This window comes from Chroicocephalus ridibundus, chromosome 3 (assembly GCF_963924245.1).
Source record: "Chroicocephalus ridibundus chromosome 3, bChrRid1.1, whole genome shotgun sequence".
Lineage (NCBI taxonomy): Eukaryota > Metazoa > Chordata > Aves > Charadriiformes > Laridae > Chroicocephalus > Chroicocephalus ridibundus.
This window is the reverse complement of record NC_086286.1, coordinates 34,066,909-34,080,656: the sequence shown is the minus strand read 5'-3', so window position 1 is coordinate 34,080,656 and position 13,748 is coordinate 34,066,909. Positions and strand designations below refer to the sequence as shown.

Below are 13,748 nucleotides of genomic sequence, written 5' to 3'. Positions count from 1 at the left end.
AATTGAGGAAGGGATTAGAGTGGATCTCTGATGCCATCTGTAACTCACTGGATCAGCACCATAGAGAAAAAAAGTGTTGGGAACCTGCTGCACGTACCAGCTGAAGAAGTGAAAATTCGGACATCAAGTGGAGCATCTTGGGTGCTTAAATTTGCATTACGTGTATAAACTATGTAAGAAATCAAGCCTCATTGTTTTTACGATTCCTTTAAGGAGACAACACACCTCTGTTGTACAGATACATGCTCACAGTGAAGCCCTGATCTCAGTTTGATACTACTGAAGATGCCTTTCCCAAGTCAAACAGATTTATAATCTATATTTAACAACAGTAACAACACCAAGAATGCTATATTTTCTCCCCTCACATTTTAAATGTGAGGAAGGACTTTATTAGGAACGCACTGAAAGCTAAATCAGGACTACTTCCAGCTGTGATTCTGCAGGCATGTTGTTTCTTCCACTGGCTTATTGAATTACCTTAAGCAAACTATTTAACCTCCTTTTTCCTCCATCCGCCTCTCTAGAAAATAATGTTAATCCCTAAAATGCAAGATTTTCAGGCTGAACCAAAGCTCTTCAGTGTCAATGGTGGATACTCATTTCTGAGGGCTTTGAGACAAGCCTTCGGTCAAGCATTTGATCAGTTAATATTTGTAACTGTCCGTGCTATTATCACTTTGCATGACTAACTATTTTGCATGACTACGAATGACATGGGAGGTTGTTACTGCTAAGCATTCAGCAAATGGCATAAGTTTTTTTGCACAGAGAAGCGCGTGAACTGCTATAAGTCTGCCCTAGATTTAAAATAGGAAAGATAGTGGTAACTGTGCATCTGTGTGCTGGCTTCTTAATATTCAGGAGTAGCATGAATCTGAATGCGTCAAAACTTTTCATTTAGACATCAAATTCTTGATTCACCTGAAGCTTAATCAAAATCTTCTTTCAATGGTTCATTTTGGCATCAGACGTGTAGCTCGTTATTGCAGTGATGGGTGGGGACAGCTCTTGGCATTTGTGTTCGGAGCAGCTAGGAGAGGGGATGTGGCAGATGTTATGGGCAAGCATTAGCTCGTCCCGAATTCCCCTCCAGTAAAAATGCTGAGCCTTTGATGAGCCAAATAAATAATTAGCAGCGGAGATAAAATGGGAGCAGCGCTGTCTTATGCTGAAAACAGATTCTGATTTCCTTTCCACCCCGTGCAACACCCTTGGCCGTGGTGGGATTACTTCCCAGCAGCACAACAGGGGCTGAGAATCAGGCTCTTTGCCTTTGTATTCAGCTCCTGAGGCAGAGCTCAGGGGTAGAACTGCAGCATACAACCTCTCCTCATACCTCACTAAATGTTATTTGACAGCTGTTAAGCTTTGAAGGAAGTGGGAATGCCTCCAAGCCAGTGAAAGATGCTGTCCTGCCCTTCTCTGCTCTGCTGGGGCACTGCGGTGTGGGCAGCAAGTGCCCTCTCACATGCTGTCACATGCTTCTCACATACTCACATAAAGGGACATATCTCCTGTAGGGATAAATGGCCATTTAGTATTTTGCCTTTCTGTCGTGGTTATCAAGCAAGAAAACATTGGTCTGGGTGGTGTTTGCACGGTTTACCTCTGCTCATGATGAACTGGATGTCTCTGACCAATGGATTTCTCATGAGTTTCTGTGCGAGCATCAAGTGGATGACAGTTTGTCAACAATCTAGGACAACTTTAGTGACAATGCTAAGATGTACAACTACTTTTCTTTAATTCTCGCTTATTTTTATATTTTTATTATATTTATTTCATAATCTATATTTCTATTTTCTACTTCATTATCTGGCAATACTTGTAATTTTTGTCCTTTTCACTGCATTTTTTTCTTATTTTTCAAAGATTTCTCATATTGCAAAGGGAAAAAAGAAGAAAAAATCGACAAACCCCGACAAACAAACAAAAACCAACACTGAAATACGCTTTGTCCCTGAATTTCTCCCATTAAGACAAACAAAACAAAAAGAAAAGGCTAGATGAAATTTTTTTCAGCAGAAGCGAGTAAAACCCCATAATCCCAGAATGCGTGCTTCTGTCAAGCATCCTCTTCATTATGTCTGATGCCTTTCAGCAAGCCTGCACTTGCTAAGGGTCCTCTAGAAGTCAATGCACACTACTGCCGCAAACCAGTCTCAAATGACCTGAAGTATCAAATGTTCATGTAAGACTTTCCCCTGCTCTGCTTATATAAATTTTGTTTCTCTTTGGGACTGTGACTTCACATTTTTATTTTTATACAGTTTCTGTCTCAACCTGTCAAATACAAATGATTAATACGTGATGATTAATGTCTTCATGTGATGTCCTTCCTCCCAATGGTTGTTTTATTCTGTGTTTAATTATATAAATGCTTTGACCAAATCAAGGTTTGTATCCTGGATACAATGCAGCTAGAATAGCTCCGTTCACGTGTTGAGGGTGAGGAGGGGTTTTTGCACCAGCGGTGAGCCACGGAGGAAGGTTACTGCATAGCCAGGTTGGAGACAAGGGTAGAACTGAAAAGGGGGTAGAATAGTGGCAGGCATTTACCCCTAAGTCTTCATCTGAGTGCACCCTCAGCAAGTTTGCTGATGACACCAAGCTGTGTGGCACGGTCGACAAGCTGGAGGGAAGGGATGCCATCCAGAGGGTCCTGGACAGGCTTGAGAGGTGTGCCCATGCAAATCTCGTGAAGTTCAACATGGCCCAGTGCAAGGTCCTGCGTGTCCAAATCATGAGTAAGGATGGATGTTCAGGCCTTTTCAGAATAAATTGATCCTCTACCTTTTCTAAAATTACCAGAACTCTGTATTTCTAACTTTCCTCAGAGACAAAATAATGTAATCACTCTTTACTACAGCATCAGGATGTTGAGATTATTTGCCCTAACAGCAGCAGGGCAGGGCTTCCTCTGTTTCCAGTCTTTAGCTGGTAGACCTCCACACATCAGGCCTTTGTTGCAAGAAGCATTAGCAATATAGAGAGTGGCATCCCCTCCGATGCACGGTGTTCAGCGTGGCACCGCTGTTTGAGAGAACATCCTTACACAACTTAGATATTTCTGAAGTTTGCAACACCTTAGTCATAAAGCATTCTCGTATTGACACGCAACGGACTAGAAGAGTGCATGGGTATATTTATCCCACTATGCTGTGGGAAATTCAAATTCGGTTAATTACTTCCTACCTAGGTTAAAGTATCCGTAAGTGCAAATGCCCAAGTTATTTTTTGCTCATAAAATGGAACTGCACTATCACCTGACTGCCAAACTGCAGCTAATATGTAACTGAGAGGTGACAGGATAGCAGTGGTTGGTGGAGTGATCTTCGTTCAGCCGGTCTGTACAGCACTTGCAGTAAAAGGAGCTGTGTAAATGTAAATCATTGTTATATTCTCTAAGTAATCAAATCCATGGTGCCATTGTTTAAAAAGGCTGGAGATGTGGAGCCATTTATTCATATTTTAATGCTTAGACTGCCTGCTGCATAAAATATATATGGAAAAAATAAGCTTTCAGAGATACATTTTTTTTCCAGTGCTGAATTTATAAGCTAAGGAGACTATAGTGCTACAGTAATTCTTAATTTGTACAGTTGTTTTTATCACTCTTAGTAAGAAATACCACAAAATAAAACAGACCTAAATCTCTCATAAATCTAATGGAAGCGTCGCACTTCAGATGCACATTTTTAAGCGGCTGCATCATTGCTTTAATTCAAAACACAGCCAGCAGGCTCAGTATGACCTGGGAAGTTCTACAAAACACTTGCAGATTTATTCATCTTTTGAAATAGTGGTGAATTTATAAATTACACCAATGCCCGATGGCCAAAACTGAGATTTGGTCCCACATCATGTAGGGTGCTCTACACATAAAAAAGACACAATCTCTGTCCCCAGATGCCTTACTTGGATTCAAGTGCTGCAGTTATGTAATGTTGCATCTTAATCATTCATGACTCTCCGGGTTGCTGCAGACCACACAATGATTTCAAAGCAACAGTCTCCCTATTCATTTCTGTGGGCTCCTGGTTCCACAATATTTTCTAATGTGTTTATCCCTATGATGCAAGGCAGTGCTATCACCCCTGCTTACAGATGGAAAACTGAGCCCCAAAGATACTGTTTTCAAAATTTTTGTATATCAGTTCAATCCCTTATTCAAAATTAATCAAGTATGCCAGTGCCTAAGTTGCACTAATCATAAGTCTGATGCTCTTAAATGTCTAAAACACTTTTGAAAGGAGAGTCTAGACTGACGAAAATGTACCTTTAACTTTCCCAGAAGCAGGTAGGATTTCTGTGATAGAGCAGTGACACTCTGGATTACAAAATCACAGAATGGTTGTGGTTATAAGGAACCTCTGGAAGTCATCTTGTCCAATCTCCCTGCTCAAGTGCAGCCACCCAGGCGCAGTTGCCCAGGACGACGTTCAGATGGCTTTTGAATATCTCCAAGAATATAGACTCCACCACCTCTCTGGGCCATCTGTGCCAGTGCTCAGTCACCATCATAGTAAAGAAGTGTTTCCTGATGTTCAGATGGAACCTCCTGTGCACCTTCAGATGGTGCCTCTTGTCCTGGCACTGGGCACCACTGAAAAAAGCCTAACTCTGTCTTCTTACACCCTCTCTTCAGATATTTGTACATATTTATGAGTTCCCCCCTGAGCTTTCTCTTCTCCAGGCTGAACAGTCACAGGTCTCAGCCTTTCCTCATATGTGAGGTGCTCCAGTTCCTTAATCGTCCTAGTGGCTCTTTGCTGGACTCTCTCTAATATGTCTACATCTCTCTTGAACTGTGGAGCCAGAACTGGGCACAGTACATCATATGTGGCCTCATCAGTGCTGAGTAGAGGAGAAGCTACAACCTGCTGGTTATGCGTCTCCTAACGCAGCCCAGGATACCATTAGCCTTCATTGTGGCAAGGGCACATCACCGGGTCATGTTCAATCTCATGTCCACTAGGACCCCCAGACCCTTTTCTGCAAAGCTGCTTCCCACCCAGAGGGACCCAGCATCTCTGGTACATGGGGATATTCCTCCTGAGGGGCAGGACTTGGGATTTTCTTTTGTTGAATATCATGAGGTTCCTCTCAGGCCATTTCTCCAGCCTGTCAAGGTCCCTCTGGATGACAGTATGACACTGGTCTATCAGCCACTCCTTACAGTTTTGTGCGATCAGCCAAATTGCTGAGGGTACACTCAGCTCCATCATACATGTCATTAATGAAGATATTAAATAGGATTGGATGATAAATAGTTGTGGACCAGTATTGACTCTTGGGATATACTGCTAGTTACTGGTCTCCAGCTAGACTCCATGCCACTGATCACAGCCCTCCTGGCTCAGCTGTTTAGCTAGTTTTACGTCCATCTCACTGCTCATCCAGCCCATTCTGCATCAGCTTCTCTACAACGATCTTATAAGACAGAGTTGAAAGCCTTAGTGAAGTCAAGGTAGACATTTACTGCTCTTGCCTTGTCTACCAACCTAGTTATTTGATAGTAAAAGGTTATCAGGTTTGTCAAGTGTGACTTTGTGAATCCATGCTGATGAATCCCAGTCACCTCTTGTCCATCACATTCCTGGAAACGGTTGCCAGGATTAGTTACTCCATCACCTTCCCAGGAATTGAGGTGAAGCTGACTGGCTTGTGGTTCCCTCGGTCATATTTCTTGCCTTTTTTGAAGATAAGAGTGATATTTGCTTTCCTCCGGTCCTCAGGTATCTTTCCCAAGTGCCATTATTGTTCAAAATTAACGGCCTCACTCTGACATTAAGGCGGGTCCCTCAGCACTCATGGGTGCATCCCATCAGTGCCATGGTTATCCAGTTTGCTGGACTGGAGCAGCATCAACCATGGCTAATTGTGCCACCCAAGGGACCTTATTATGTAACAGTAGCTAAAAAAATTGCTTGCAATTCTCAGAGAAATTTCCACTTTAAAAGGGCCTGCTCTTATAAACCTGTGTGTATGAACAGAAGACTTATATAGCAATCTATCATCTTCTCTCTGTGGCACCTGCTGGCCATGATGTGGTTTCATAATATTATCAACAATTTCCACACAGGGCAGCATGGGTTTGAACAGCACAAAGATGAATAGGACAGTCAAAGAGAGTGAAGAGGAAAGAAAAGTTAGAATGAGAAAGCAGCATAAATCAGAAAAGGGAAAAAATACAAAACAAGAGAAAAAAAAAACAAACAAGAAAAGGGTGTCAAAAAAACCCAAACACGCCAAACCACAAGCAAAACAAGCTTTCACTCTGCCTAGGAAGAGAGAAATCCTGGTTCTCTTCCAGGTGAAACAATATAATTATCTTGGCAGCAGGATTACTAAAAACAGTGCAAGGACAAATCAGAGAGAGAGAAAGAGCTCATTGGGAGCACACATAGATCAGTCGAGCAATGGTGTTTGCCTGTGTGTGACACACAACTCCAGCACAGGCCCCTGTTGTAGGATCTTTTTCAATTTGAGAACAGGTCAAGGCACAAAAAGGAAGCTCTGAGATACCACTAAGAGTTAAGTGCATGCTCCATTAAAGAGGGAACGTTCCCTTCTGCCAATGAAGTGGAAAGATAATATAGCATGTCACCTCTGAACAGCTTCAGGATATTGATTTGGTACCAATGTTAGGGGCAGACTTTGTCTTTGCAAGTTGACATTGACCAAGCTGCCTCTTTGAGACACTTGCACAAGCTATTGCTCCCTTTCCTTCAGCTTCTCCTTCTCAGTCTGAGAAGCCGTGTGGAACAGAGTGCTGATCAGGACCATGCTCATTACATCAGTGTCAGAAGCATGCATTCTGAATCCACTGAAAGAGCTAAAAACATGCTGCTAGCTTCAGCAATGGCCCCGAGGCGACAAATACAAAGGAAGGTCAGAGGGGGAAGGGAAACAGTGCTCCTCCTGCTAATCCTCGTTATGATGGCACTGGTGTATCCGGAGCCAGACTTCAGATTCTGATACCATTTCAGTTCAGTGAAATCAGGAGGCCCAACAAACAACACTTGTCACTATCTCCCACACATTTGAATTTTCATGGGGCCATCGCAGCCCCTTTTGTACCATCTGCAGCTCCTGCAAGTGGAAGGCCACAGCTGGGATGGAAGTGGGAATGGGACTGGTGTCCTGGGTAATGATGAGGAGAGACGTTAAAATCAATGCGGGGGGGAAGAACTGCTTTCACACTTTCACTATGAGTTCAACGTTTATGAAAAATTCTTAGCAGAGAATGCAGCAAACCTTTGTCTTTTGTGCATACATTTCTTGGTAGTGAGGCAGGATTCCTTCAAGCTGAGTGCAGACAGTGTGCCTCAGACCTGGCATACTGACGTATCTTAACGTATATTAAGTGCCCATCATTTTAGCAGCTAAGCAGTATCACATCCCATTTAGCACATACACAGCATTTTATAGAGCAGAGCGCTGTAGAAATCCTTTTCCCTTAGGTTTTTCTACACACTCATTGCAGTGACATGCATCTGACCAATTAAAGCAAAACAGCTTTAGTTAATTAACTCTAAGGGACTGAGTGGTTCCCTGGCTGAAAGTCATGAGAGCTGGTTTTGATATTATGAGTGCCACTGATTAACTCTCAGACGATGGACAATTCACTTCATCTTTCTGCGCTTCATTTTTCCCCGGTGCAAAATGTAGAGAAATAAAATTTGTTTTCTTCGTTGAAGTGCTTTTGAGAGCTGTGAATGAAAAGAGCTATGCATCATCAATGAATACTCAAAAAGGCCCGATGGGAGATTTATAGAAATAGCACTGTCCTCACTGTGCTTCTGGAAAACTGAGCCACAAGCAAGTAAAGCAACAAAGGGCCAAAACCTCACTGAGAGGCAGCATGGGGACAGGATAAGAATTTAGGGTTCCTGACACCTTGACAGCCACTTGTTCCTCTGGACCAGGCTGGCAAGACAGCATCTTTCTCTCATCTTTCCCCACGGCACCTGATTCTCACCCCTCCAGCTACCAGATTGCATGTCTTCACTTCTGCATTGTTTCGTTTTATTTACCCCAACTATCCTCCTCCTCAGCAAATCAATACATCCGATCACTTCCAGCACCTAACGACCTCCACTAATGTCTCTTTCTGGTTGCAAAGATTTTCCTGTTCACTGGGCGAAATTCTCTATACAGTGTCAATATGGCTATACAGAGGATTTTTTCAGACTTCCACTGGGCTCAAGATCTTAAACACTGTTGAGTTTTTGCCAAAAGCTTTGCCTCAGGAAAAACTGACACCAGCCTATTTTCTTTCATTCTATTCCTATTACTCTATCATGGTTTTGTCTTATCCTTTCATTCTACTTAACTCCACATAGTTGCAAGTCCCAAAGCTAACACACCAGTTCCACAGTACGTTAGGCAGAGCAAGGCAAATAACTTGTACCTGCTAACTGATTTGATTATTTCAACATCTTTTTATAATTGAGGAATGCAGGTGAACAGAACTGAATTTCCTCAGGTTTTTTTCAGTATTTGAATACATATAATTTAAAAAAAAATATTCTTTGGACTTGCTGGTCAGTATTCCTACTTTTGGCAAAGAGTGACTAAGTTTGGAGTAGCTAAATAAATAATTTTATTATTTCTGCTCTACAACTGTTTGAGATAAAAGTAGTTCTGACACAAAATTTTGTCCACGTCAAATAGAGTTCTGAAAACAACTTTAAAATTAGATTTCATTGTAGGAGAAGGGCGAGTGAAAAACGTCACACGAGCATTTACTACCTCTTATTTCGAGTGTCTTGTGTTAAAGAAAATTACACAATGGTAAAGAAGAAAATAGCAAGGTCTGGTCTGGAGGCTGAATACCATGGCTTGACTGGTGCTTCAGCTCTCACTGCAGGACAGAGTAGTCTGCAGGCCAGCAGATAATAACCTCAAGCCCACTGAGGAAATCAATGTCTTTGACTATGTTTCCACCAGAGTTAGTTCTCAAATTGGAGTCAAAACCCAAATCCCATCATTCCTCTGCCAGACCCAGTTTTTCTCCACTGGCTTCAGGATGCCTGTAAAGCTGTAGGAGTTTATGTGTTTTGTTCTACTGTGCCCTTAGATTCTGACTTCTGCTGGTAGCTCACATACATCCAAAGACAGAGTTCAGCTCAATGCATCTGATACTGCTGCCTCTGCAATAAAAAGGCAGGAAAGGGTGGTTTCTAGGGATTCACAATTAGCATGAACATACTACGTCAATCATTCTTCCAAGACAGAAGCAAGAAGCAGTAACACTGTTTTCCTGTACTCTTAAGCAGTTTCCTACCCATTTTTAATCCCTAACATTTATTGCTGCTTTCTTTTTCACAGTTAGGTTCACTGCAAGAGCGACTCTTGCTTTACATCATTAAAAGTCAGAGGTGTTGTAGAACTGGAGGAGCATAATGAACATTCAGGGCTTGCTTTTGAAATTATCTCTATCTCTTCTTGCATTTAGTATGCTGTAAAACATTAAATACTCCAAAGTTGTCAGCCATTACAGTTGTGTAAAACAGATATTAGTGAAGTAAGAAATGAGCTTTTTCATATAGGTGAAAAATCTCTTGCTAACAACCCTGAATCTTGAATTGCAGAATAATTAGAGCCTGCGTTACGGGTAGACAGCACAAACTTCCTCCCACGTCGCTTCCTCTCTCAGTAGTATGTTTCAATCCCACCTACAGGAGGTGGAAAGCAAAACTTCTGACTTCTAGTCTGTCAAGTTTTTCTTTCTTTGTTAAGCCTAGTAAGGAGGATACCAACTGCAGTACTATTTTTTTCCTAAATTGGAAATTTTACTGAAAGCACCTCTTGTTAGAGAAGGAATACTATAGAGATTTGTAATGCATGACTTAGAAAAGTGGTGAACAGACTAACAGATAAACTGACAAACACAATGCTAATGCTACAGGTGGCAGTGGCAGCACTACCTCGGTTCAAAGTCAAAGCCGTGACCTAAGAGTACAAGAATTCATATCCTGCTTTCCTCCCCCTACCACCATCAGAAGACAAAACAGCAAGCGCATTTACCTGTAGATCAGGACTTCATCATCCGAGCAATTATACTGCAGTTGATACATTTTCACCCGAGGGGCTGACTTGCTCACCGTCCACTTGACCAAAGCTGAGGTAGTGGTCACATCTGATACCAGGACAGCCCTTTCTGGTGGGCCTTTTGTTTCTCCGCGATTAGACTTGCTGGAGCTGGTGATGTCCGAGAGCCTGGATTTCGGTGGGGCTGCTCGGCCTGTGCCATTGCTGAGATGGGGGAGCTGAACAATTGAGAGCTCAATCGTTGCGGTGGACTCTCCAGCAGCATTGGCTGCGATGCATGTGAAAGTCCCATAATCCTTGGAGGTGGTGATGAGGATATCTAAGGTGCCGTTGTCATAGACAGCTGTCCTTGAAGAGTTCCCGATGAGACGGTCATCGGGGGCCACCCAATGAATAATGGGAATGGGATCCCCAATGGCTTTGCATTTCAGTGTAGCGGTTTGCCCTTCTAAAACCAGCAACTTGTGGGTATGTTGTGTAATAAGAGGAGGCTCACAAACAAATTCTTCCTCCCGTACATACCAGAAGTACCTTCCCTTTAGACCTGGAGGAGAAGCACAAGTTTCCATATCGTCATCTCTGTCAAGTCGCCTTAGCCACAGTAGCTCGCAGTTGCAATGTAGTGGGTTGCCCCCAAAGCTGAGAGACAAAGGTGGAGAAAATGGGGTAACGGCTAATGGAATTACTTGAGATCTGGCAAATATAGGGTCGGGGGGGAGCTTCTGAAGTCTGTTGGATGTTAGATCCAATCTGGCCAATTTCTGAAGATCTGCAAACGTCCCCTCTGTAATATAATCTATCAGGTTATGATCCAAACTGAGCTGGTGCAAGTTTATCATCTTCCTTATAGATTCCCAGGGGATGCTTCGGAGGTTATTGTAGGAGAGGTCTAAGTCTTCCAATGTCAGCAAAAAATCCTCAAAGGCTTCATCAGAGATGCTGCTTAGCTGGTTGTTGTTTAAAATCAAATGCTGAAGGTTAATTAAGCCTCTCAAAATATCCTCTCCAATGTCAGGCAGCCTGTTGCTGTCCAGATGTAAAGACCGAAGGCTCTCCAAGTCAGTGAAAGAGTAGGGCTGTATGTAACTGATGGTGTTTCTGGACAAAGTAAGGTCAACAAGTCCAGACATATTGGCAAAATCCTGTCGTGTGATGTTAATAATGAAGTTGCCCCCGAGTCGGAGTTCAACAGTCCTTCGATCTATGTCTAGTGGTACAAATAGGAGACCCTTGGAGGGACACAAAGTCCCCAGAGACTCAGACAGGTTTTGACAGACACAGTATTTGGGACAAGCGTTGACCATGACAGCCATTCCAAACACCAGGATGCTGCAGAGCAATTTTTCCATGGTAAATCACGCAACAGTACCTACAAGAAATAAAAAGAGTTACAAGGAACATCAGCAGTTGTATATGTATAGCTACCTTTCCTCTTATGTTTTACCTAATATCTACCTCCAGATAGACATAGCGCCTGCAGTGCTTCCTCTCAGGAGTCACACCTAAAGCAATCAGCACTCTGTGATGGGAAGGTTAAGAGTTACAACGACGTATTTTTCCACATAATGCTTTTCTTTAAAAAAAAAAAAATCCTGAATAGGATAGGAATTGTTAGTGCTTATGCCTGGTAATAGGGTCTTGTGACTACCTATTTTCTAGTTACAGTTTTATAATTTTTATTGGGTAGCTAGTAGAGGATAAATCCTGCCGTCACATGCATGGCTTACTTAAAACCCTGAAAGATTTCATTTGGAATAGTGCCTGCTTCTTTGAGGGTAGACGCTGTCTTATAGTAATTACATACTGCTGCATAATAATGTGGAATTAGTCTTAGGGTTGAAAGAGCTGATTTTACAGATAAAAATAACTGCGTATTTACTCCTCAGTAATGTGGTTAGTAATGACCATGTAATTATGTGGCCAGTCCTGGGGTGAGACAGTTCACTTGCCCACACATAACAAAATTCATGATAGGCAGCACAGGAAGCAGATATCGCTTGCATAGTCATCACCTGGATTCACCCTGCAGTCAGCCATGGGAAGGATGACATTTTCTAGCTCTGAAGAGATGCAGGGGAAACCTGTGCTACCTTAGGCTCCTGGGAAGCTTTCTGATGCCCTCATGCTCTCACACTGCGGTCCTTTCTGTTGTAGCGACAGCAGGGTTCTCACCTGTGTCCAAGGCTCTCTCTTGCATCCTGCCCATTTGTCTTCGCACCGTTATTTCTCTTTTTTTTCACAGCTCTTGCATGCTTTTCCAGCTTGAGCTGTAAGGTATGTGTCTTTGAAGAGTAAACTAAATGTATATATAGGCTGACTCAGAGGGCCAATTGTGGCTGTGAGAAGTTGCAGCCCTGCCTCAGGTTTGGGAATATCTTCTTACATAGGTTTGCTGACCTTCTTCCCACATGTGCAGGACGTAGGTAAACTTGTTTTCTTTCTGTCTCTCCTTTGCCCAGACCCTGCTGTCAAGGAGGGCTGAGGAATGGGCACATCATTAATTTGTAACCATCGCTCTCCCACTGCGGAAAGGGGCAGGTTCACAAAGAGCTATATTTTTGTACAGGATCTCCCAGGCTTTTTTGCCAAGATACTGTGTTCTAGTCTCCAAGGCCCTCACTTGTGGCAGTAGCTACAGGCACAATTCAGGCTATAATTGCCAACATGGCTGTTTTGCCTCAATTTAACCTACATTACCCCACCATGAAACTCAGCATCACCATCCTTGGTACTTAGTATATGCCGTATTTCTTCTCAATCACACAGGCGCTCGTACACTTAGCAGTTTTTGGCACTCATGGTTCAAGAGCAGTCATGGCACAATAAAAGATGAGACACCCTCACGCTTCATCAATTGACCCTCCAGTGCCCAAGCAGTGGATGGCCGACAGTCGACTGTGCTTAAGCTTGTTCTCTTACTGCCGTACGCCTGACGGGATAATACGCAGTGTCTCATAATGATTCCAATAATTATTACTACGAATCCACTCAAACTTTAGCAAACATATGATGCAAGAAACCAATTTCACAAAAAAGTCACATTGCAATTATTTACACATCGTCACACAGCTGAAATGACAGTTACGCAGATGTCTTATAATAATTAAAAGAAATTATAAAGGTTAATTATTAATCCCCCAGCAGCACACACCAAACACAAAACAAAATCAATCCCTTCAGTAATTATTTTTTTAACTCTTTAAACAGGTCTTGCTCCACCTCCCTGTGAAAAGAATGAAAACTAGGGCCCTATGTTTCAGGCTCTGCCCAGAGGTGGATGATTCCTCTCCTTGGTAAGGTGGTTTGGTTTCTCCTTTATAGAATACGCAAGATGACTCAGAAAGAAGGAGCTGTAGAAATGCAAGACATTATGAATGCTGCGCTATGTATAGTGCGTTCTTTATGGCAAGGTTTTCTGCATGGTCTGATGTTAGTAATTATATACCATTATCACTATTTCATAGGAGAGGAAAGGACTGAAGCATCTGTGTTTGCTGAACTCTGCAAACAAGATGAAAGCGAGATACTTTTAGAAAGGATGGCTTGAGAAGAGTAATCTTACCTTCAATAGTAAATAAAAGGCTACTGAATAAAATGTTTGGAGATTAGCAAGTATGTGATTGATGCAAATCTGTGGCATACTTAGCAAAGAACTATAAATATCCCTTACATTATTATCAATTGGT

At 42.4% G+C, this 13,748-nt stretch overlaps 1 protein-coding gene across 3 annotated transcripts in view; it reads right to left on the bottom strand.

Annotated features, from left to right (window-relative positions):
- The window catches only part of LRFN2 (leucine rich repeat and fibronectin type III domain containing 2), a 161,623-nt gene that overhangs the window by 31,328 nt on the left and 116,547 nt on the right, over positions 1-13,748 (bottom strand). For all 3 annotated transcript variants that reach the window (XM_063328677.1, XM_063328676.1, XM_063328678.1), the window contains one exon: positions 10,039-11,431. In XM_063328677.1, coding sequence (XP_063184747.1) covers positions 10,039-11,411 — 1,373 coding nt within the window. In that variant the 5' untranslated portion in view covers positions 11,412-11,431. The remainder of the gene's footprint in view (positions 1-10,038; positions 11,432-13,748) is intronic.